This window comes from Loxodonta africana, chromosome 26 (assembly GCF_030014295.1).
Source record: "Loxodonta africana isolate mLoxAfr1 chromosome 26, mLoxAfr1.hap2, whole genome shotgun sequence".
NCBI lineage: Eukaryota > Metazoa > Chordata > Mammalia > Proboscidea > Elephantidae > Loxodonta > Loxodonta africana.
In genome coordinates this window covers 33298295-33321670 of record NC_087367.1, presented here as the reverse complement: position 1 = coordinate 33321670, position 23376 = coordinate 33298295, and the positions used below count along the sequence as shown (strand labels likewise).

At 39.8% G+C, this 23376-nt stretch overlaps 1 protein-coding gene across 9 annotated transcripts in view; it reads left to right on the top strand.

Moving 5' to 3' along the window:
• The window catches only part of LTBP1 (latent transforming growth factor beta binding protein 1), a 737180-nt gene that overhangs the window by 586611 nt on the left and 127193 nt on the right, over positions 1 to 23376 (top strand). For all 9 annotated transcript variants that reach the window (XM_064277221.1, XM_064277224.1, XM_064277220.1 and 6 more), the window contains 3 exons: positions 2702 to 2824; positions 5118 to 5240; positions 15722 to 15844. In XM_064277221.1, the coding sequence (XP_064133291.1) occupies positions 2702 to 2824; positions 5118 to 5240; positions 15722 to 15844 (369 nt within the window). The remainder of the gene's footprint in view (positions 1 to 2701; positions 2825 to 5117; positions 5241 to 15721; positions 15845 to 23376) is intronic.

Below are 23376 nucleotides of genomic sequence, written 5' to 3'. Positions count from 1 at the left end.
CTTGGAGCATTAGAAAGGTGTAAAGTAATTCTTAAAATGAAATTCAGCTTGCTTATTTAATTCTCTATTAACAGTTAGGAATTGGAAGCCAAGACTTGCTCAATAATACAATCAGTAAAATGAGTAAAAGTTTCTAGCCAATTAAAGTAATTGCTATGAAAAATTAAATAAAATTCCTGATTCCTGGACTCCAGTTACATTAATAGTTTGGGTGAACTGTTTTAGAAAACATGCAGTAATCTAATGCCTTGCTTATATCAGGCTACAGATTGCAAGATTAATGCCTCATTAGAGATTAAGAAATGTATCTTTGCCCAGGAAAGAGGCAATTATCAATAATACTTGAAGGAAAGAACTGTGCAGTTAATCAGATTATTCTGGCAGAAATTGTTAATTACATTTTAAATATTTTTAGAAAAAATAAGTTACATATTAATCTTTATAACAAAGTTTCTTTTATAAAAAATCTCATTTTTCCTTTTATTATCATTATCTTTATAAATCCCATCTTTGAACATCTGCCAGTGAATATCTGAGAATAATAACATCAGCTGCAATTACACATTACAACCTTATAAATAGTACATATTACTAACAATAAGATGTGAAAGACAAAAATGGACGGTCATAAGTGCAGTTGTTGTAACTCGAATATGTCGTTAGTAAGGAACTACCTCTTTTTCAGTTTTGCATAAGGCTGAACATAGCGTGTTTTTCATCTTAGCTAATCTTCACAACCAACTTTTAGCACAGATGAAGATCAACCCTACAATGTTTTAATAATTACAAGCTTATAAGCTAAAACTATTCAGCAGAACATCCTGAGGCTATGTCTTCTGTGAGAGTGTCAAAAGGAGTCCAGAGTACTACAAATGTCAGACATTATGTGGGATCTAACCAGCTACATAAGCTATTGTTGGTCTCAACAAGTTCTCGAACTGGCATCTTAAGTATTTTATAGGCAAGTTAGAATTACCTAATTAGATCAGACCAACACAATGGCCAAACAAAACTTTCAGGAAATGAACTCTACTTCTACCAGAAGTGTTCAAGTTATTGGTGAGAACCAAAAACCCATTGTTGTCAAGTCAATTCTGACTTACAGCGACCCTATAGGACAGAGTAGAACTGCCCCATAGAGTTTCCAAGGAGTGCCTGGCAGATTCAAACTGCTGACCCTTTGGTTAGCAGCCATAGCACTTAGGCACTACGCCACCCGGGTTTTCTTATTGATGAGGCTAGTCCTTTATTTCAGTTTTAACTTTGTATCCATGGCATTTTCTAGAACACGTATAAAGGATTATATTCTTTCTAAGTCAATAGCTTTATCTTCAACCAAGGTATTTTTTTAAATGTTCACTTATCACTTTCTCCTTTCACATTCCAGCAGCCATCATTTCTTTTGGCTTTTTTGTTACTTTGAAAATTAACTCAGTGTCCTTGAACATGACCGTTTGGCCATATAGTTCTTCAGCTTCTAATTACAGTAGAAATGTCTGCTTCTCTCCATAACTGCCTACATTTTTGGTTTTAAATTCATGTAGAGTTAGAATTCTACCTTCTTTCACACAGTTCTACAGCCTATGAACCATTACTTTGTTTCAGGTTCTGTTTTCAGCCCTAAAATATTTGATACTATTTCTGCTATACCCAAAAGTATGAAAGAAAGAGATGGAGAGGAGCTTGATGTGGTAGTATAGTTTTTATTTGCTTAGAAGTTTCTGTCTGCCTTAGTTATCTAGTGCTGCTATAACAGAAATACCGCAAGTGAATGGCTTTAACAAAGAGAAATTTATTCTCGCATAGCTAGGTGATTAAAAATCCAAATTCAGGGTGCCAGCTTCAGGGGAAGGCTTTCTCTCCTCGTCGGCTCTGGGAGAAGGTCCTTGTCATCAAACTTCCCCTGGTCTAGGAGCTTCTTAGCTTAGGGACTCCAGGTCCAAAGGATGAGCACACTCCTGGCTTTGCTTTCTTGGTGCTGGGAGGTCCCCCAGTTTCTTTACTTCCTTCTCTACTTCTTTGTCTCAAAGAGATTGACTCAAGATACAACCTAATCTTGTAGATTGAGTCCCATCTCATTAACATAAAAAAAAAACCCAGTGCCATCAAGTCGATTCCAACTCATAGCGACCCTATAGGACAGAGTAGAACTGCGCCATAGAGTTTCCAAGCACTTAACCACTACTCCACCAGGGTTTCCCTCATTAACATAACTGCCTCTAATCCTGCCTCATTAACATCATAGGGATAGGATTTACAACACGTAGGAAAACCACATCAGATGACAAAATGGTGGACAGTCACACAATACTGGAAATCCTGGCCTAACCAAGTTGACACACATTTTGGGGGAATACAATTCAATCCATAACATGGTTTATTAATACTTATGTGTGTTCTACAGTTTAGCATACTGAGGTTAATACCGGGAACATTGGTAGACTGAAACATGCTGAAATTTATAGCATTTCACTTAAGAAGTACTATTATCTTTGTAATAATAACCCTAGAACGCGTTTCACAGAAAACTGCATTTTTCTGAGTAGTCCTTTTTTTGTTTTTTTTTTCCTTTTTTCTATTTTTAGAAATTTTTGTCATGGAAGGCTGTGAGGGCAGTAAGTTTATCATCTTAAAGTTCAGCCAAAGGGATGTTCTAGGTATAAGACCTAATTTAAACAATTGCCATTGTTTGTGTTTACAGATATCGATGAATGCCAGCAAGGGAATCTATGCATAAGTGGGCAATGTAAAAACACCGAGGGCTCCTTCAGGTGTACTTGTGGGCAGGGGTATCAGCTGTCAGCAGCGAAAGACCAGTGTGAAGGTAGGAATATGGCAGCGCGAACTACTGTGCAGTCAATAAAGTGAGTGTGCATTTTGGAGACTATGTGATGAACCGCTTATGGTACCAGAAAGCAAAGGACTTAAAAATAAATGAGGAAAGTCAGTGAAACAGGATAGAAAAGTATTAAACTGCTGATCAGTTGGTGTTACTATTAGGAAGAAAAATTATTGCTGTCTTTACAATTCTTTACTGCAGAAAATAATTTCCATTGAATATATTTAAAGTAGTTAAGACACGCTAGAATATCAGCAATTGGAGGGCCACTATACCAGCTTGGTATTATGCTACAGAATGTTTACTACCTTGGTTTTTGTGTTTATTTGATTTGTAAAATCTTTTTCTTACGAAATATCACTAAAGAAAACTTTTCAGCAAGGCTGAAATAAATATGCTCAGGGAAAAATTTTATGAAATGTGGCCGGTCGCAGAAAGCGGTATTGAGTAGTCTGGACTTGCTGGAGCTGAACTTGGACTTAAAAAAAAATTAATTGAACTTCACACAGAAATACTTTTGCTTCACAGTAAGTGTATGTTTCCTGAGTTTGAAAATATGGCATAACCTGAGACAAGCACTAATATCAAGAATTCTTGAAAAGAAATGTCCTTTATTGTTTAAGAACAGAGTCAGCTCTATACAAGACCAATTGTTTTACTATAAGGAAACAAATCATATCCATGTCTACATGTAAAATTTGTTATAAAAGAGACAATTCATGATATTAATATAGATAGATTTACCAATATTATTGTAACTTCCCCACTTATGTCTTTGTAGAACGTAGAAAGTCATTACAATACCTAATCTAGAAGTAGAGAATGAGAGCACAGACACACAAGCGCACGTGCGTGCGCGCACACACACACACACACGGAGAATGAGGTAATTTGTTCTAGATTCTGTGAATCCCCCTTAAAGCTTTTGTACTCTATTTTATGACTCCTGACCCTAGTTATCTTAAGTATTCATGAATACATACTCTGTATAGAAAACTACAAATGAATGTATAATGAGAGGAATGTTCTACATGTGATATAAGGCTGTAATATGCATAGTCCTTTCTTTTGAAGAGCATGTGATGTCATTGCCAAAGATAAGTTGGACACACCCAGAACCACCTTCCAGTATATCAATACGGCAAGACAATTTTAGGTACCAAATGCTACAATGAACAAAATGCTGCCATGATCAGCGTGGGGCAGAGTAATGGTGCAGGGTCCCTGTGGGAACCGATATTTATGTTGTATTATAGAATCACATTGACAGAAGTAGATAAATGCTTTCAAATGTTAAACAAAGTTGATCAAAAGACAACATACTAATTGTAAAACACCAGGTCCTCTAAAACCAGGTCCTCTAGGGAGTAATAAGGAATGTGTTAGACATAGTGGCCACCCTCAGGAAACTTAAAGTCTAATGGTATAAGATAAAATAATTGAATATATGCGTTATATTATGTGCCTTTTATGTGTGGGTAGCATACGTGTATGTGAGTGAGCCTGAACTTAGGATTGTAGTTACAGAACAAACGGTCTCTAAGCCAAGGAAGGATACATGTGTCATGGGAGAGAGTCAGTGGCAATGTAGATACCAAATGGGCTGAGAGAAGAGAAGGTGCCATTGGATTCTGCCACAAGATTCTTGTTGTTATCAAGGGCGATAGAATGGAAGTCCAACTGAAGGGCAAATTAGTGAAAAAGAAATGAAGATGTGTGTGTCATGACTCTTTAGATGAGGGGTCAGCAACCTGTTTTCATAAAGAGCCAGCTAGTAAATATTGTAGGCATTGTGGGCCACGTGATCTCGGTCTCTGTACTTAATCTGCTACGAAAGGAGCCATAGATCATATATAAATGCTGTGTTCCAGTATAACTTTATTTATAATAAGTGGTGGTGGGCTGTATTTGGCCCATGACTATAGTTTGCTGAGCCTTGCTTTAGACTGTTACAGGCCTAAGTACTGTAGTTGCATCTGTAAAAGAAATTCAAGAAGGTTATTTGAGGTTTACAGATTATTGCAAAATATTTGCCACTCATCAGTGAACAGTGTGATAAATATGTACACATTCCTATCCCCCCAGTTAAAATTTTAAGTTCATCTAGAGTTCTTCAGTGGGGAAATTATTTACCTTTACCAGAGGTCAGTTTAAGTCATGTAATGAAAACTCTAATATAAATTACCAATCATGTAGTTTATAGACCTCCTTTACATGAATGACTAAAAATGTTTTTAAAGCACCACTTTTACAGTTTTCTTTTTAACCTCTTGCATAGATATTGATGAATGCCAGCACCGTCATCTCTGCACTAATGGGCAGTGTAGGAACACAGAGGGGTCCTTCCGGTGTGTTTGTGACCAGGGTTACAGAGCATCTGCCCTTGGAGACCGTTGTGAAGGTGAGAACTGTGCCTCACGTCAGAATCGGGGGAAATCTGGACATCATCCTGGCCTCTGTCCTTGAGCCCAGCCTCTTGGCTTCACGGTTGAGGACATTGAATCCCAGCAAAGTCTTTACCCCATGGTCACACAAATAATGCAAGAAAGGACTAGAATCCAGATTTTCTTTGTACTCCTCCAAGCTGTATTACAGAATTGGGCCAGCTGAAGGGGTAAAAAATCAGTTAACTTTTCTCAGCACAGGTGATTTATCTTGGGTCCATAGTTCTGAACTATAACACCTAATTTATGCAAGATCAACATCCACAAATGTTCCATGTCAGTAAAAACAAGTTAATTTTCCAGATAAATTGAAGGACTTTAAGAGCCAAACTTTAATTTTAAGCTTTTTGCATAAAATATTCCTAAATATCCCACTCGTATAGCATTTAACAGTCATTTACACTCTCACTACCTACTATGGCTCTGGATATCTCTGGGGTAGTTAGGGATGCTCCTCTAGGCCTTTGTACAAATTGGGAAACATCTTCTCTCCCAGTGTGATCCTTTCTCTCCTTCACTGTCAGTCTCCTGCTTGTGACTTTCTTTGTGTTCAGTATCGACCCAAGGACCAGTTTTTCGCAGCTCATATGCTAACTCGTATGCATTTAGAGCCCTGTTGATTGTGAAACCAGGAAACTGGGCAAAGCAGGTCTCCTCTGAGTGAGGGTCTGAAAGAGTCTACCCTTGAAAGAAGTAGATGAGCTTTGTGGTGAATGGTTTTGTGGCACATATTTGAACAGCCCCAGATTGCTTTTTCATTTCCTTCCCAGTTCTTGTTTGGGAGAGAACCATTGTAGTGTGCAAATAAAAACCTGTTGCCATCAAGTCAATTCTGACTCAGAGTGACCCTATAGGACAGAGTAGAACTACCCCATAGAGTTCGGAAGGAGCGCCTGGTGAATTCAAACTGCCGACCTTTTGGTTAGCAGCCATACCACTTAACCACTGTGCCACCAGAGTTTCCATCTTGCATTTCTGAGCTAGAGAATTCGGCTCAATGAGTCACAAAGTGGCTGAGTTGTCATACACTGCTGCTGAGAGTATAAAATGGTACAACCCTTCAGGAAGGCAATTTTGGCAGGATTTCAAAAGTCTTAAAATGTACATTGTGTTGGATCAGTAAATTAACCTCTGGGATTTTATTATAACAAGTAATGTTCCTCAAAGGGTTAATAATAGGAGGAAAAAGTTGTAGTCAACCTGACTATTGAGGAGTAGGCAGATGATCAAATAAGTGATGAATCAGAATAATAAAATATGATTGTGTCTGAAAAATTGTGTTGGGGACCGAACCATGTATGCGTAATGTTAATGATTCATCATAGTAGAATTTCAAGATGGGAGGGACAGTCATGGTGGCGGGTGGGGAGGTAAGATCAGAGGCTGGTCATGGAAGAGCCTATTCTAGAAGTGGTAAGGTGTATGCTAAGGTGCTGAAAACCTAAACTGACCGTCAGTGTCTCTTCAGCCCCAGTTCTTAGCCTAGCCAAGAGGATAACCAGCCCGTCAAGTCTTGCGGAATGGATCCTCATTACCAAACCTGTTGCCGTTGAGTCGATTCTGACTCATAGCGACCCTACAGAAAAGAGTAGAACTGCTCCTATAGGGTTTCCAAGGAGCGGCTGGTGGATTCGAGCTGCTGACCTTTTGGTTAGCAGCTGAGATCTTAACCAGTGTCCCACTAGGGTTCCAGATCCACATTAGGGCATGTTTCTTTTATTTGGCTCTTTTGATGTGTAACCATCTCATTAGAAATCCAAGAGTTTTATTCTAAAAACATCCATTACCAAACAAAACTTTTTAGCAAACTTGTTCTTCATTGTTAACATATATGTTTGTAAGATAAAATGTGTTCCATAAGAAATTTCCTTTTGGAGTATAGAATCAGTCCCTTTTCTTATAAAGTCAAGGCTGATTTCCTTAGTGTGGTAGGTTATAAATAGGGCTACAGTCTATCCAACTAATTTAGAGCTCCCTTTAAAACTATGGAAACCCTGGTGGTGTAGTGGTTAAGAGCTATGGCTCCTAACCAAAAGGTCGGCAGTTCAAATCCACTAGGTGCTCCTTGGAAACCCTATGGGCCAGTTCTACTCTGTCTTATAGGGTCGCTATGAGTCGTAATTGACTCAACGGCAGCGGGTTTTTTGTTGTTGTTGTTCTTGAAACCATATTAGCACTTCAGCCTGCTAATTCCCAACTTGTGTTGTATCTGACCCTTCTCAGTGAAATTGAGCCTTAATTACTCAAGCTGTTGCTGTTCACATGCCTTTCACAGCTGTGAAAGGAAGAGCCATCTTTCTTGTTTGCTTTTCTATTTACATGTGTAATTTTCCCCTAATAACTCTGGCATGGTCCTTGTTTTCTTAAAGTGTTATCCTGCAATCCTGCTGGCCTTCTTCTAGAGTCAGAATCCCAAGTGTTGCACTCATTTCTGTGTGCTGCTTATTCCAGCAAACTCAGTAGCCACTCAGCCTGATAATGATAGGTGGCCCGTTGTCCTCGCTGTCAGAGGTTTTGGGCATCTCAGCCTTCAAAGGCTCTGCCTCTGGCTTCTTCCCCTTGCAGGCAAGACCTCTAATTCTGTGCGGACCCTAACACCCTCCCCAGACCCACCCGGCTTTCTCTCTGCTAGTCCATTGCAAAGCCTGAGAAAGACTACATTACTTTCCTGTCTTCCTGCGGCCCTTCTCTTGGTCATTTCTTCATATCATGAACCAAATCAAAATAGTGGGGAGAAGTGATTATATTTCTTTCCTTCTTGATTTCTTTCCAAATCAGAAGCAATCATTTATGTATTCATTCAGTAAATATTTATTGAATGTCACATGCATGCCAGGCACTGTTCTGGGCATCAAGAATAAACCAAACAGAAGAAAAATCCCCAACATCTACGGGCTTACATTCTAGAGAGGGAGCCAACATTAAGCAAGATAAGTAAAATACATAGTTCGTTAAATGGTAATAAATGTTCCAGAGAAAATGGAAGGATGTGTGGGAAGTGCTGAGGGCAGATGATGATTTTGAGTCAGGAGGCAAGCAGAGGCTTTCCTGAGATGATGACATTTGATTATTTATGGGAAGAGCATTCCATTCAAAGGAACAGCAAGTGCAAAGGCCCAGAGGAGCTTTAGGACCTTGGCTTGCAATGCCTATTCCATATTTAATGAAGATTTCAGAAAGGCAGTTGGACCTGTGAGTCTGGAATTCAGGGATGAGTCCTGGGCTGGGACTTATCAGCATATAGATGGTGTTTAGAGCCATGAAACTGGATGAGATCACCAAGGGCGTGAATGCACCTCGAAGAGGGAAGAGGTCCAAAGACTGAGTCCTGGGCCATCTGACATTTAGAAGTGAGGGGAATGGGGAGGACCCAGGAAAAATGATTGAGAAAAAGTGGCAGTTGGGGAATGAGAAATACCAGAATCCAAAGTGTTTCAATGAAAGTGTTTCAGTGAGGAGGGAGTGATGAACACTGTCAAACATTGCTACTAGTTAAGACGAGGAGTGGGAGTTGATGGTGGGATTTAGCAAGTTGGAGGTCATTAGTGACCTTAATAAGCACAGTCTTGGTGGAGGGGTGATCAGAACTGACTTTTTCTAGAAAGACCCGTTGTCCTCCTTAAAGTATGTTCCTCAGCTCCTAGATGGAATCTATCTTTTCACACCATCCCAGACCTGCAATTGCAGTATAGTCTTTAAGGATAGTCAAACTAAACCTGAGTCTAACATAATGCACTAACTTTTAAAACAAATTATTTATAAAATCTTAGAATAATGCTGTATTTTTCTGACATGCATAATTTCTCTTAGATTTTAGAAAATGAATGACAATAAAGATTTTAATGTAGCTTGAACAAAGCTAACATGCATCCATTATGCCAACGGAAACATCTAGGTAATGGCTTTTTCCCCTTGTTGCTGAAATTAATATTCTCAGGGTTCTCCATAATCTTTTTTAAATTGAGATTTTTCAGGTAATACTAATAATCAGATATACTTTTTCTCAGTTCATTCTCTCAGTTTCCTCTAGAGCAACAAAAGAAAGATTAATCCTCCTGCACCCTTTAGGAATCGTTAAAGTTAAAAAGACTGACGATACCAAGATTCCAGGAAGATGTGGAGGAATGAACCCCTCTCCCATTGTTGATGGGAATGTATAATAGTGCAGCTAGTTTAGGAAACAGATGGGCAGTTTCTTCAGATGTTAAACATATACCTACTATATGGCCCAGCCATTCTACTCCTAGGTATTTGCTCCTGGAAAATGAAAGCGTAGTTCACACACAGACTTACACGTGAATATTAATAGAAACTTTTTTCGTAATGGCCAAAAAAAAAAAAAAAAAGGAAATGGCCATAAATAGAGAATAAGTAAACAAATTGTGATATATCCATACAATGAAATACTACTGAGTTCTCAGAGAGAACCACTGATACACACAAAAACTTGAATGAATTTCAGAAATACGATGCTGAGTGGTAGAATCCACACACAAAAGGGGCATAGGGAACCTTTTGGGTGATGAAAATGCCTCTAACTTTTGATGATGGTGGCCACAATGATGTATATACAATTGTCAAAACTCATCGAACTGGGTGCTTAAAATAGATGCATTTATTGTATGTAAATTGCATTTTAGTAAAGTTGAAGAAAGCTCTAAAGAAAAAGTGATAATCTCTTTAGTGGTGACTCAGTCATGCCAGCTGTGTCTTGTGTTTTAGTATCAGTTTTCAGAGACAGCTTAACTGTAGGTGAACATTCGTCATAATAACTTGTTTTTATTTTGCTAGAATGAAATAATGTGCTACCTTATTTTTATCCCTGGATGGCACAAATGGTTAAGCACTCAACTACTAGCCGAAAAGTTGGCAGTTCAAGCCCACCTAGATGCTTCTGGGAAGACAGGCCTGGCGATCCGCTTCTGAAACGCCACAGCCTTAAAAACCCTATGGTGCAGTTCTACCCTGCACACATGGGGTCACCATGAGTCACAATTGACTGTACAACAACTAATAACACCAATGATCTTATTTTTCTTTTATTTGCTCTTTGAGTGGTACAGAAGATAGTTAATGTGTTGATTGGGTTCTGTGAGGAAAATTTGATTTGGTGTCACATTGCTGAATCAGACAATGAGGAGTATAAGAGAGACTACAACAATGGCCCCCATACTTACTCCTTCCTGGAACCTCATGTGTATTTTAACAGCAATCATAATTATTTGCAAGAAATGCCATAAAATGCCAAATTCTGAGAAAACAGAGGTTTTTGTTCTTTAGCATTCTTAAATGCTAATAATTTCAATCTTGTACAGACACAACAGAAGAGGGACTCATGGAGTATGTTAGGAATAATGAGCTCTGACTAGGAGTAAATGTGGTAATAAACAGCCCTCAAGAAAGATCATTCAGTGAAAGGGGGCCATTAATTGTCTCACATGCTCACAGTCAAAACTCATTATTGGTTATGTAAACCATATTCAGTTGCACATGTGCTCTAAATATATGTATATTAAAAATATATATCCAAGGAAGACTTAACATAGTAAAAATGTCTATTCTACCAAAAGCCATCTATACATACAATGCACTTCCAATCCAAATTCCAATGACATTTTTTAATGTGACGGAGAAACAAATCACCAACTTCATATGGAAGGGAAAGAAGCCCTGGATAAGTAAAGCATTACTGAAAAAGAAGAAGAAAGTGGGAGGCCTCACTCTACCTGATTTTAGAACATATTATACAGCCACAGTAGTCAAAACAGCCTGGTAATGGTACAACAACAGGCACATAGACCAATGGAACAGAATTGAGAGCCCAGATATAAATCCATCCACATATGAGCAGCTGATATTTGACAAAGGCCCAGTGTCAGTTAATTGGGGAAAAGATAGTCTTTTTAACAAATGGTGCTGGCATAACTGGATATCCATTTGCAAAAAAATGAAACAGGACCCATACCTCACACCATGCACAAAAACTAACTCCAAGTGGATCAAAGACCTAAACATAAAGACTAAAATGATAAAGATCATGGAAGAAAAAATAGGGACAACGTTAGGAGCCCTAATACAAGGCATAAACAGAATACAAAACATTACTAAAAATGACAAAGAGAAACCAGATAACTGGGAGCTCCTAAAAATCAAACACCTATGCTCATCTAAAGACTTCACCAAAAGAGTAAAAAGACCACCTACAGACTGGGAAAGAACTTTCAGCTATGACATCTCTGACCAGCGCCTAATCTCTAAAATCTACATGATTCTGTCCAAACTCAACCACAAAAAGACAAACAACCCAATCAAGAAGTGGGCAAAGGGTAAGAACACGCACTTCACTAAAGAAGACATTCAGGCAGCTAACAAATACATGAGAAAATGCTCTCGATCATTAGCCATTAGAGAAATGCAAATTAAAACTACTTTGAGATTCCATCTCACTCCAACAAGGCTGATATTAATCCAAAAAACACAAAATAATAAATGTTGGAGAGGCTGCGGAGAGATTGGAACTCTTATACACTGCTGGTGGGAATGTAAAATGGTACAACCACTTTGGAAATCTATCTGGCGTTATCTTAAACAGTTAGAAATAGAACTACCGTACAACCTAGAAATCCCACTCCTGGGAATATAGCCTAGAGAAATAAAAGCCTTCACACAAACAGATATATGCACACCCATGTTTATTGCAGCTCTGTTTACAATAGCAAAAAGCTGGAAGCAACCAAGGTGTCCATCAACGGATGAATGGTTAAATAAATTGTGGTATATTCACACAGTGGAATACTACGCATCGATAAAGAACAGTGACGAATCTGTGAAACATTTCATAACATGGAGGAACCTGGAAGGCATTATGCTGAGCGAAATTCGTCAGAGGCAAAAGGACAAATATTACATAAGACCACTATTATAAGATCTTGAGAAATAGTATAAACTGAGAAGAACACATACTTTTGTGGTTATGGGGGAGGCAGGGAGGGTGGGAGAGGGTTTTTTACTGATTAGTTAGTAAATAAGAACTACTTTAGGTGAAGGGAAGGACAATACTCAATACAGGGAAGGTCAGCTCAACTGGACTGGACCAAAAGGAAAGAAGTTTCCGGGATAAACTGAATGCTTCAAAGGTCAAAGGTCAGCGGAGCAAGGGTGGGGGTTTGGGGACCATGGTTTAAGGGGACTTCTAAGTCAATTGGCAAAATAATTCTATTATGAAAACATTCTGCATCCCACTTTGAAATGTGGCGTCTGGGGTCTTAAATGCTAACAAGCGGCCATCTAAGATGCATCAATTGGTCTCAACCCACCTGGATCAAAGGAGAACGAAGAACATCAAGGTCACATGATAACTATGAGCCCAAGAGACAGAAAGGGCCACATGAACCAGAAACATACATCATCCTGAGACCAGAAGAACTAGTTGGTGCCCGGCCACAACCGATGACTGCCCTGACAGGGAGCACAACAGAGAACCCCTGAGGGAGCAGGAGGTCAGTGGGATGAAGACCCCAAATTCTCACAAAAAGACCATACTTAATGGTCTGACTGAGACTAGAGGAATCCCGGCGGTCATGGTCCCCAGACCTTCTGTTGGCCCAGGACAGGAACCATTCCCGAAGACAACTCATCAGCCATGGAAGGGACTGGACAGTGGGTAGGAGAGAGATGCTGATGAAGAGTGAGCTATTTGTATCAGGTGGACCCTTGAGACTGTGTTGGCATCTCCTGTCTGGAGGGGGGATGGGAGGGTAGAGAGGGTTGGAAGCTGGCAAAATTGTCACAAAAGGAGAGACTGGAAGGAGGGAGCGGGCTGACTCATTAGCGGGAGAGCAAGGGGGAGTATGGAGTAAGGTGTATATAAACTTATATGTGACACACTGACTTGATTTGTAAACGTTCACTTGAAGCTCAATAAAAAAAAAAAAGAGTAAAAAGACCACCTACAGATTGGGAAAGAATTTTCAGCTATGACATCTCTGACCAGCGCCTGATCTCTAAAACTATATGATTCTGTTAAAACTCAACCACAAAAAGACAAACAACCCAATCAAAAAGTGGGCAAAGGATATGAACACGCACTTCACTAAAGAAGATATTCAGGCAGCTAACATACCTGAGAAAATGCTCTCGATCATTAGCCATTAGAAAAATGCAAATTAAAACCACGATGAGATTCCATCTCACTCCAACAAGGCTGGCATTAATCCAAAAAACGCGAAACAATAAATGCTGGAGAGGCTGTGGAGAGATTGGAACTCTTATACACTGCTGGTGGGAATGTAAAATGGTACAACCACTTTGGAAATCTATCTGGCGTTATCTTAAACAGTTAGAAATAGAACTACCATACAACCCAGAAATCCCACTCCTCGGAATATACCCTAGAGAAATAAGAGCCTTCACACAAACAGATATATGCACACCCATGTTTATCGCAGCTCCATTTACAATAGCAAAAAGCTGGAAGCAACCAAGGTGTCCATCAACGGATGAATGGTTAAATTATGGTATATTCACACAATGGAATACTGCACATTGATAAAGAACAGTGACGAATCTGTGAAACATTTCATAACATGGAGAAACCTGGAAGGCATTATACTGAGTTAATTAGTCAGATGCAAAAGGACAAATATTGATAAGACCACTATTATAAGATCTTGAGAAATAGTATAAACTGAGAAGAACACATTCTTTTGTGGTTACGAGAGGGGGAGGGAGGGAGGGAGGGAGAGGGTTTTTTATTGATTAATTAGTAGATAAGAACTACTTTAGGTGAAGGGAACGACAATACTCAATACAGGGAAAGTCAGCTCAACTGGACTGGACCAAAAGCAAAGAAGTTTCCGGGATAAAATGAATGCTTTGAAGGTCAGCTGAGCAAGGGCGAGAGTTTGGGGACTATGGCTTAAGGGGACTTCTAAGTGAATTGGCAAAATAAATTCTATTATGAAAACATTCTGCATCCCACTTTGAAATGGGGCGTCTGGGGTCTTAAATGCTAACAAGCGGCCATCTAAGATGCATCAATTGGTCTCAACCCACCTGGATCAAAGGAGAATGAAGATCACCAAGGTCACACGATAACTATGAGCCCAAAAGACAGAAAGGGCCACATGATCTAGAGACTTACATCATCCTGAGACCAGAGGAACTAGATGGTGCCTGGCCACAACTGATGACTGCCTTGACAGGGAGCACAACAGAGAACTCCTGAGGGAACAGGATAACAGGGGGATGCAGACCCCAAATTCTTATAAAAAGACCAGACTTAATGGTCTGACTGAGACTAGAAGAATCCCGGTGGTCATGGTCCCCAAACCTTCTGTTGGCCCAGGACAGGAACGATTTCCGAAGACAACTCATCAGACATGGAAGGGACTGGACAATGGGTTGGAGAGAGATGCTGAGGAAGAGTGAGCTACTTGTATTAGGTGGACACTTGAGACTGTGTTGGCAACTCCTGTCTGGAGGGGAGATGGGAGGGTAGAGAGGGTTAGAAACTGGCAAATTGGTCACGAAAGGAGAGACTGGAAGGAGGGAGCGGGCTGACTCATTAGGGGGAGAGTAAATGGGAGTATGTAGTAAGGTGTATATAAGCTTATATGTGACAGACCGACTTGATTTGTAAACTTTCACTTAAAACACAATAAAAATTATTTAAAAAAAATACATATATATATATCCAGGCAGCATCAAACTTGTTTTCAATAGCTGCTGAGTAAATGACTTTAACCAAGCATTTTCTTCCTCCTGATACCACTTCCTGTCAAAGCCCCTCTTACCCCTCCTCTGAACCTTGTGGTGCTATCAAGACTCACAGTAAATTCCTTCTGTTACATGGTGACCATTGTGATACCTCTTCTGTAAATTCCTGGCACCTAAGGTTGGTACCAGTCTTCTGATAAATAATTACATTTTGTTATTTTGTGAAGTGTTTAGGACCTATAAAACATTTTAATATTTTTTGTGTTAATTTTTTTAATACAATTTCTTTTTTGACCAAACATTTCTTTTGTAGGGCAAGGCTCATGCCAAACACTTAAAAATTTTTCTTATAATGCATAATACAGAATCTTGTGAATAGATGTTTAACATATATTTAATGATTGCATATTTAAAGAATTTTTTTCTGTCATCACCAAGAAAATTATTGTTTGTTGCATAGTTTGAACTTTCCTTTTTCCAATTAATTTTATTTGATGTTAAAATTTCAGAGTTTATATATTGCACAAAGTTAAAATCCTTGAAAATGTTTTATTTGTTAACTCTAAAAATTGAAAAGCTAACATCTATATTTTTAATTAAAATTATTACAAATGAGAAAATAATGTAAAAGTGTGTGATTTTGTGTGTAAGGGAAAATGTCAAATTTTCATACATGTAGTTTATTTAGTTAAAAAAGTTTTCTCTTATACTTGATTTGTAGATATCAACGAATGCCTGGAGGACAGTCATATTTGCCAGGGAGGAGACTGCATTAACACGGCAGGGTCTTATAATTGTACTTGTCCAAATGGATTCCAGCTAAATGACAATAAAAGATGTCAAGGTATTACTCTTTTTTATTTTTAAAGTCCTTTTTTTATTTACAGAGTTCACCATTTCTGTGATGCTTCTTGGTGACGGTCTGAGGTTTTGTCCCTTTTTTTATGTACATAAATGAGCTACAGCAATTTGTATTATTAAGATAGCCTTCTTGGGGTCTATATGGAGGACAGGAAGTTCTCTCTTTGCATAAGCACTGTGCTAACTGAGACACATGCATATCAGAACTATATTCTCGCTTCGCATGGTTCGTGGTAACTTCTCAGTTATCATGGGCTCAGATCACCTGGGCTTTGCTGGTCCTTCCCTGAACCCACCTTGGTATTTGAAACTATATTATCTTCCTAAGCATTTTTATATCCTTGCTGGGCATATTTAGGTGGTGTATATCTGTGCTTTCCCTGGCCCCTATTTTTATTGATTATTCCTCATTCCTTTTTCTGATCCTAAAAAGCCTCAATAATAATTCAGTCAAAAGTGGAGAAGACAGGATTTTATATTTTTTCATCCCCAAATGATACAGTGGAGCTAGGGTACTAGTAAGAACACAGCAACTATCACAGCCACAGCTTCAGTTAAACACCCACTGTGGGCTGAGTACTGTGGCTGCCTCATTTAGTGCTCAACAACTCAAGAGGCAGTTTTTCTTATATTCTTTTGATGTATGATTCACTGAGGCTCAGAGAAGTGAATTAGCATGTTCTAGCTGACGAGTCATAGAGCTAAGATTTTTTAGGATCTTTTCCCACTACTCTTCCCCACGTTGCCATAAGAATTATTACATTTATAGTCAAAGGAAACAAAACAGTGAGATTAAGTGATTTTTTTCCCAGGATAACACACTAAGTCATTGTTAATGCCAGGGCTAAAAATTCAGATTGTGCGTACCCTGTATCCTAACGTTTTTTGCTATACCTGGCTGCCCTACAAGTTGTCCTACATTTACTAAGCTGCCTATTTTATCCATTGGAAACTCACACTTATATTTATAATTTATGTCTGTTTATTTCTGATACATAGATAAATATTTTTCTTGTCTCTCTGCCATTATGGAACTCTGTAGTGTATCCCGAAGTATAAATGAATAGTATGTCCACTGATAGTGAGTATTTATCATTTTTTTATTCTGGATTGCCATAAAGTGTATCACCTTTCACATGCCCTAAATTACAGCATTCTTGAGGGGGAAGATGATGTCCAATCTCTAAGATACGGCACCGGAATAATATTAGACCCATTGTTTCTCCACACCGAGCTGTCTGTCACGGAGATATGAAGGACATTGGTCTTGACCTCATGAAACTTGTTTTTTTTTTTTTTTTAATAAATTACTGATCCCGAGATTTAAATCTACTGCTCTGTCCCTTATTTAATATCATCTATTGATTTTCCATCATGATGTATTATTGATTTTCCATCATGATGTATTATGGTGAATTTAAATTTTCCAGGTTTTTTTTTTTAATGTAGAGATTAAATGTGCTTGGATTTAATATAGTAGAGGAGGAGCATTTGAATTATAAGTGTGTATGAGAATATTTTCATTTTGGGATTTTGACATTTTAACAAAATGAATGTTGACTTATATGAAAGTGCCAAGAGATGCCAAGGAATTGGATCCTGTTTTTATTACAGGCTTTTTGGCATAAAAGCAATATTCTATCTTTAATTGCCTCTTTTGTCACAGATTTTTTGACAGACTAGAGACAAAACCAAGACTTAGTATGGATGGTCCAAGCTTTCGTATCGCAGATTTTATAATTTAACTAACAATCTGATGTAGTTGTCTGGTTTATTAATCATATTCCTATTTTCTCTCAATGCATTGAATCCATGTCTGTGGTTTGATATCAACCTAACAAATATGTGGTTGCTCTGAACATACGGGATTTTATTGACTGCTATTCAGCTGCTAACTAAAGAGTCGGCAGCTCAAATCTGCCAGGCGCTCCTTGGAAACTCTTTGGGGCAGTTCTACTCTATCCTATAGGGTCGCTATGAGTTGGAATCGACTCGACAGCACTGGGTTTATTATTAAATTGACTTCATTCTTTGCCACATTGATGATTCCTGTTTTCCAGAAGGAATTAATGTATCTGCTTGAAATATTTAAATCTAAATAGCTCAGATGTATTCCTGAAGCAAGTCTTAGTACCGTTTGAAGCATAATGTCAGTGAATCTCTGATCCATCTGCATTCCTTCTCCTAGAAGCTGTTTATAGTGGCGTGTGTACCTACCTTGTTTCTAATCATCTTTCTTTGTTGTGTCACTGGAGGCAACTTTGTGATCTTGCTTTCTGCCTGAAGTTAGCCTACATCTGTCTAATCACGTGATCATGTCAGCATTCTATAGATAGCTATAGATTTCAGAGTTTATTTTAATGCCAAATATTTAATTGATGGCACTGCTAATAACCGTGGGGCATATTTGAATAATGATGTGTGGTAGGCATAAACATTAAAACTTTCCTAATAATCCAGAGATCCTTCCATATTCAGCAAGGCATTTTCAACGGGAAGTGTTTTTGCATTTCTCTTCCCCCTTAAAAGTAATGATGATACACAGACAGCATGGAAATTTAATATCGATAGTCTCTGTAGGAATGTGGCAGGATACATTTGAGATTCAGAACACACTTGAGTTTCACGTTTTGACTTAGAGATGCCAAGATGAGAATTTCTATGGAATCTCGGACCCATGAAAGAAACCCAATTCAAATATAGTCTGGCTTTTAGCTCTGAGTTACTGCAGCATAGTTTAGAAATACCTCAATAAGTGCAACCCAAATTGAATGCATATGTTTCTCTAGTTCCAGATATTCATGTTGTTTTTTTCTTAGCAATTTCCTGGAAAAAAGTCTTGGGGAATTTGTCTTCAGTCCCTGTCATCAAACTTTTTAGACAGTTATTTGTTAATCAATGACTTCTTTTAAAGCAAGAACTGTGTGTACATTATTCCCTAAACAGAGGTGCAAACCAGGTAGCTTTGAATGGGCCTGAGGTATTAAATAATATTAGAAGAAAGTGCTGGGTAGCCAAATCTAGGGCTTGACAAGGTGGATAATGATCTTGGGCTAGATCCCGGGCCAAAAGAATTTTATGGCACCTTGCTGCCCAGGCAGAGATAACTGTAAGCAGCCAGTGGGAGAGAAAGAATGGAACTGAAAGCTAAGAGGAGGTCAGAGTTCAAAAATGAATAAAACCTAAGATATTATCAGTCCTTAGAGAGAAAACATTGGAGTCCTTGGGTGGCACAAATGGTTAAGCACTTGACTACTACCTGAAAGATTGGCAGATCGAACCCACTGAGAGGCACCTCAGAAGAAAAGCCTGGTAATCTGCTTTGGAAGGTCACAGCCTTCAAAACTCTACAGAGCAGTTCTACTCTACATGCGTAGGTTCTCCATGAGTCAGAATTAACTTGAGGGCAACCGTTTTTGTTTGTTTTGTTTTGTTTTAGAGTGGAAATGTAGAAGATACCAAAAATTTTATAAAACCAGTGAAAATTTTCATAGAGTGAAATTATATTGAGAAATATACAAATAGAAAATGATTCATTGCTCTTCCTTGAAATATCTGAAAATTGTCATTAACAATACTGGAAGAATTTTTAAGAAAATATGAGTAATTTCTGGGTTTTTTTTTTTTTTTTTTTTTTGATTCAGCGATGGATAGGCCAACTAGTCTGAATTATGTGGCAGATAGAAGGGTAAAGAATTTGGGATTAACAAAGGTAAATGAATAAATCAGTGATATTGTCAGAATTTCTGTTGCACAATGGGATTAACACAGCACAAGGAAGCTCAAGAGACCTTGGATGCAAGGAAAAGGGTGACTATACTGAGGAAGAGAACCACAAGGTTTGTAGCTAAGTGTATTATAGAGGTCACTAGGAAGGACTTCTACCTATACTTTTTCCACGTTCCCATTAAGCTTTGCAGTCATTTGTGTGTGTCTGCCTCTCGCATTAAAATTGTGAACTTCCTAATGGAAAGGGCCCCATTTATCCAAGCTTTCCTAGGAAATATCCAGTAAATGTTTTTTAATTTCATTAAAGATGGACTTCTAGGAGGATGTAACAAGGACTTCTTTAGTAAGAGATAAAGAAGGGTTTATGAGACTTTAGGAAGATAGGAAAATGTACTGACCAGATGGGGCTGAGAACATGTGATCGTTTATATAACCCCAGTTAACTCAGAGAACCTTAACCAATCACTGTTCAGTTAGCAGAGAATGAAAATAACTGTGAGAAATTGTGTGGTGCATAAACATTCATAAAACACCATCTAGGTACAATACAGGAGGATGGGGACACAGTTAAAATACGCAGTTCTTGGGGAGCCGGGGCCAAGATAGCAGAGTAGTCATTTGCTTCTGGTGAACCCTCTTACAATAAAGACCCGAAAAAACAAGTGAAAAGATTACATTTATGACAAGCTAGAAGCCCTGAACATAAAAGGCAAAGTGAGAAAACGGACTGAGCAGCAGGGGGAGGGAGAGACTGTTCAGAAGCAGAGAGGAGTTACTGGACCCGAATCGCCAGGATGCCTCAGGCACCATTACTGGAAGTGGCGGCAGGAGGCTGGCGGTAGCTTTTGGCCGCAGTTTCCTCAGGGAGAAACAGACAGCCGCACAGCGTCCTCACACGTCTGTAATCAGAGAAGAATGGCGCTCTAGGCAACAGCTAAGTGCTTGCATATATTTTACCACTCCCCCAGCCCTGAAGCCAGCTTTAGTGGCTGTCAATTTCCCTGGGCCTGGGATAGATCTGGCTGCGTGCCCCGAGCCATTGTCCTGGCCTTGGAAAACAAATAAATTCACAATTGGAGAAAAGATAATCTGCCAGCTCCACTAACCTGGGGAGCTCAGGACAGAAGCGGCTCCTGTCCAGGCATAAATGGTTCAAGGACTTTAAATATCTTTCCCCTCTGTGTGGACCTGTGGGGGCCTCTTTCAGGAGAATAGGTCCTTGTTGGCAGACTATAACTGTTTCAGCTGTGCAGTGGAGAGGTGGGCATTTGATGTTTGATACTGCATTGTCTATTAAAAAGGGTCCTCACCTACCCACATCAGCTGCCTAACGACAAGTAGCTCTATTCAGGTCACCCAACCACCCGCGACAGGGGTCCAAGGATAACTGGTACCTCCAAGTCCTTACAACCAAAAGCACTGGATGCCCAAGATCCATCTGCAGAACTTGCCCACCTGTGTGCTCTAGGGAACAGGGATATGTTTTCCTCACAGACACTTGGGGGATGGTTATGACCCTCCTGCCTTGTTCAGAGTGTGACCTCCTGCTGCAACCAGTTACCGGTACCTACACCAATCACCCCTGCCCATCTAAGACTGTAGGACAGAGCCGGTACCACACACTTGATGACCAACTGCCTGGACACCTGAGCTGAAGCCATACAAGAAAAGCAAATGGACTCCTAGGCTCATATACCTGGTAATAGCTCTAGCCATATGATGACAGGCCATTAGAGCTTCAAAGGTGAAAATAATCAAGCTAGCTCACTCATGGAACCTATTTGGACATATCAAAACAAAATAAAGAAGACCAAGATGGCTGACGAGGCAGAAGTATCCGCTGAACCCTCTTGCAACAGAGACTCAAAAAAAGTGATTACATACATGACAGTCTACGAACCCTGACCATCAAACACAGAACTAAGGCATCGACCTGAGTGACAGGAGCGAGAGACCACGCACTGAAGCACCGACCAGTTCCGGAGTCCAGCGTGCTGCACCTCAGCCCTGAGCCCTTGGTGCGGTGCTTTGGTGCCACAGCGGTGGGGCTGATACTGGCTTCCTGAGACAAGGCAAGCATGGGACGCAGCACTAACCCCCAGGAGCAATCACCACAGGAACCCAGCCAGCGCACACAGGCTACAAACCAACCTGAGTGACAGCAGAGCGAGAGACCATGCAGCAACCCCCCAGCCCTGATCCCTTGGTGTTGGGCTTTGGAGCGAGTGCAGCGGGGCTGATAGTGGCTTCCTGAGACAAGGCAAGCACAGGACGCAGCCCTAACCCCCTGGGGCAATCTCGGCGGGGACCCAGCCAGCACACACAGGCTACACACTCCTCTGGAATCTCAGATAAAAGAGCCCTCACCAAACAAGATAAGTGATTTTGTCTATTTTACCACACTGCTCTCTCCTATGTATCTGATCACCCCCCTCCCTGCCCCAGCTGGCTTCATAACATTCGAATTCCCTGGGCCAGAGAGAGAAGTGCTCTGTGTTTTTTTTTTTTTTTTCCTCTAACTCATTCTCCTGGCCTGGGAAAAGCAGCAATTAACAATCAGGGGAAAAATCCTTTCCTGACTTCCATAAACTGGAATAGCAGTACAGAAGCAACTCCATCCAGGCATAAGAGATCCACAGCCTTTGGCTTTCACCCCTACATAGAACCAGGTGGCTATTATAATGCAAAGGGAATTCTGTTAGAGATCTGACTGTAAATTGTTTCAGCTGAGCAGTGGAGAGGCAGGTTTTGGAGGTCTGATACCACTCTACTTATTAAACAGAGCCCTCACTGACCCACAGCAGGGAACTGAGGGCTGAGGCTCCATCCACACACCACCTAGCCACATGCTAAAGGGGTCTGCATAGTGGTGCCTACCAGTCTTCAGAGGTACAAGCACTGGGTGCCTAAGGTACAGCTGCAGAGCCCACCCACCAGAGCGTAGCATAGAACAGAGATGCTCCTTCCTCACTGGCACTTAGGGGAAGGCTGTCAGCACCCTGCCCTCCTCAGACTGTGACCCCCTGCTGCATACAACCATCACCACCACTCCTCTAAGATAGTAGGTGAGAGCCTACCCCACACACCAGGCGACCCACTATCAGGACACCTGAGCTGATTCTATTCAAGAATGGTGAATGGACTCATAGGCTCATATACCGGTAACAGCTCAAACCAGCTGATAACAGGACATAAGTGATTCAAAGGCTCCAACAATCAAATTAGTGCACACCAGTAGCCCACCTGGGTATATTGAAATAAAACAAAACAGGAAGATAAGACTCAGTGAGCAAATATAAAATAAATCATTACAATAACTTATACATGGCTCGGAGATAGCAGTCAATATCAAATCCCATAAAGAAGCAGACCATGATTGCTTCTACAAACCCCCAAATCACAGAATCGAGACCTTTCCCAGATGAAGGTATGTTCCTAGAATTGCCCGATGTAGAATATAAAAGACTAATATACACAATGCCTCAAGACATCAGGGATGACCTCAGAAATGAAATAAGGCAATGTACAGAAAAAGCCAAGGAACACATAGGTAAAGCTGTTGAAGAAATCAAAAAGATTATTCAAGAATATAGTGAGAAATCTAATAAGCTGCAAGAATGCATAGAGAGATGGCATTCAGAAATTCAAAAGATTAACAATAAAATTAAAGAATTAGACAACTCAATAGGCAGTCAGAGGAACAGAATTGCGGAGACAGGATAAGGCAATTGACACCATTATATTTGAAAAAAAAATCAGATAAAAGAATTTTTAAAAAATGAACAA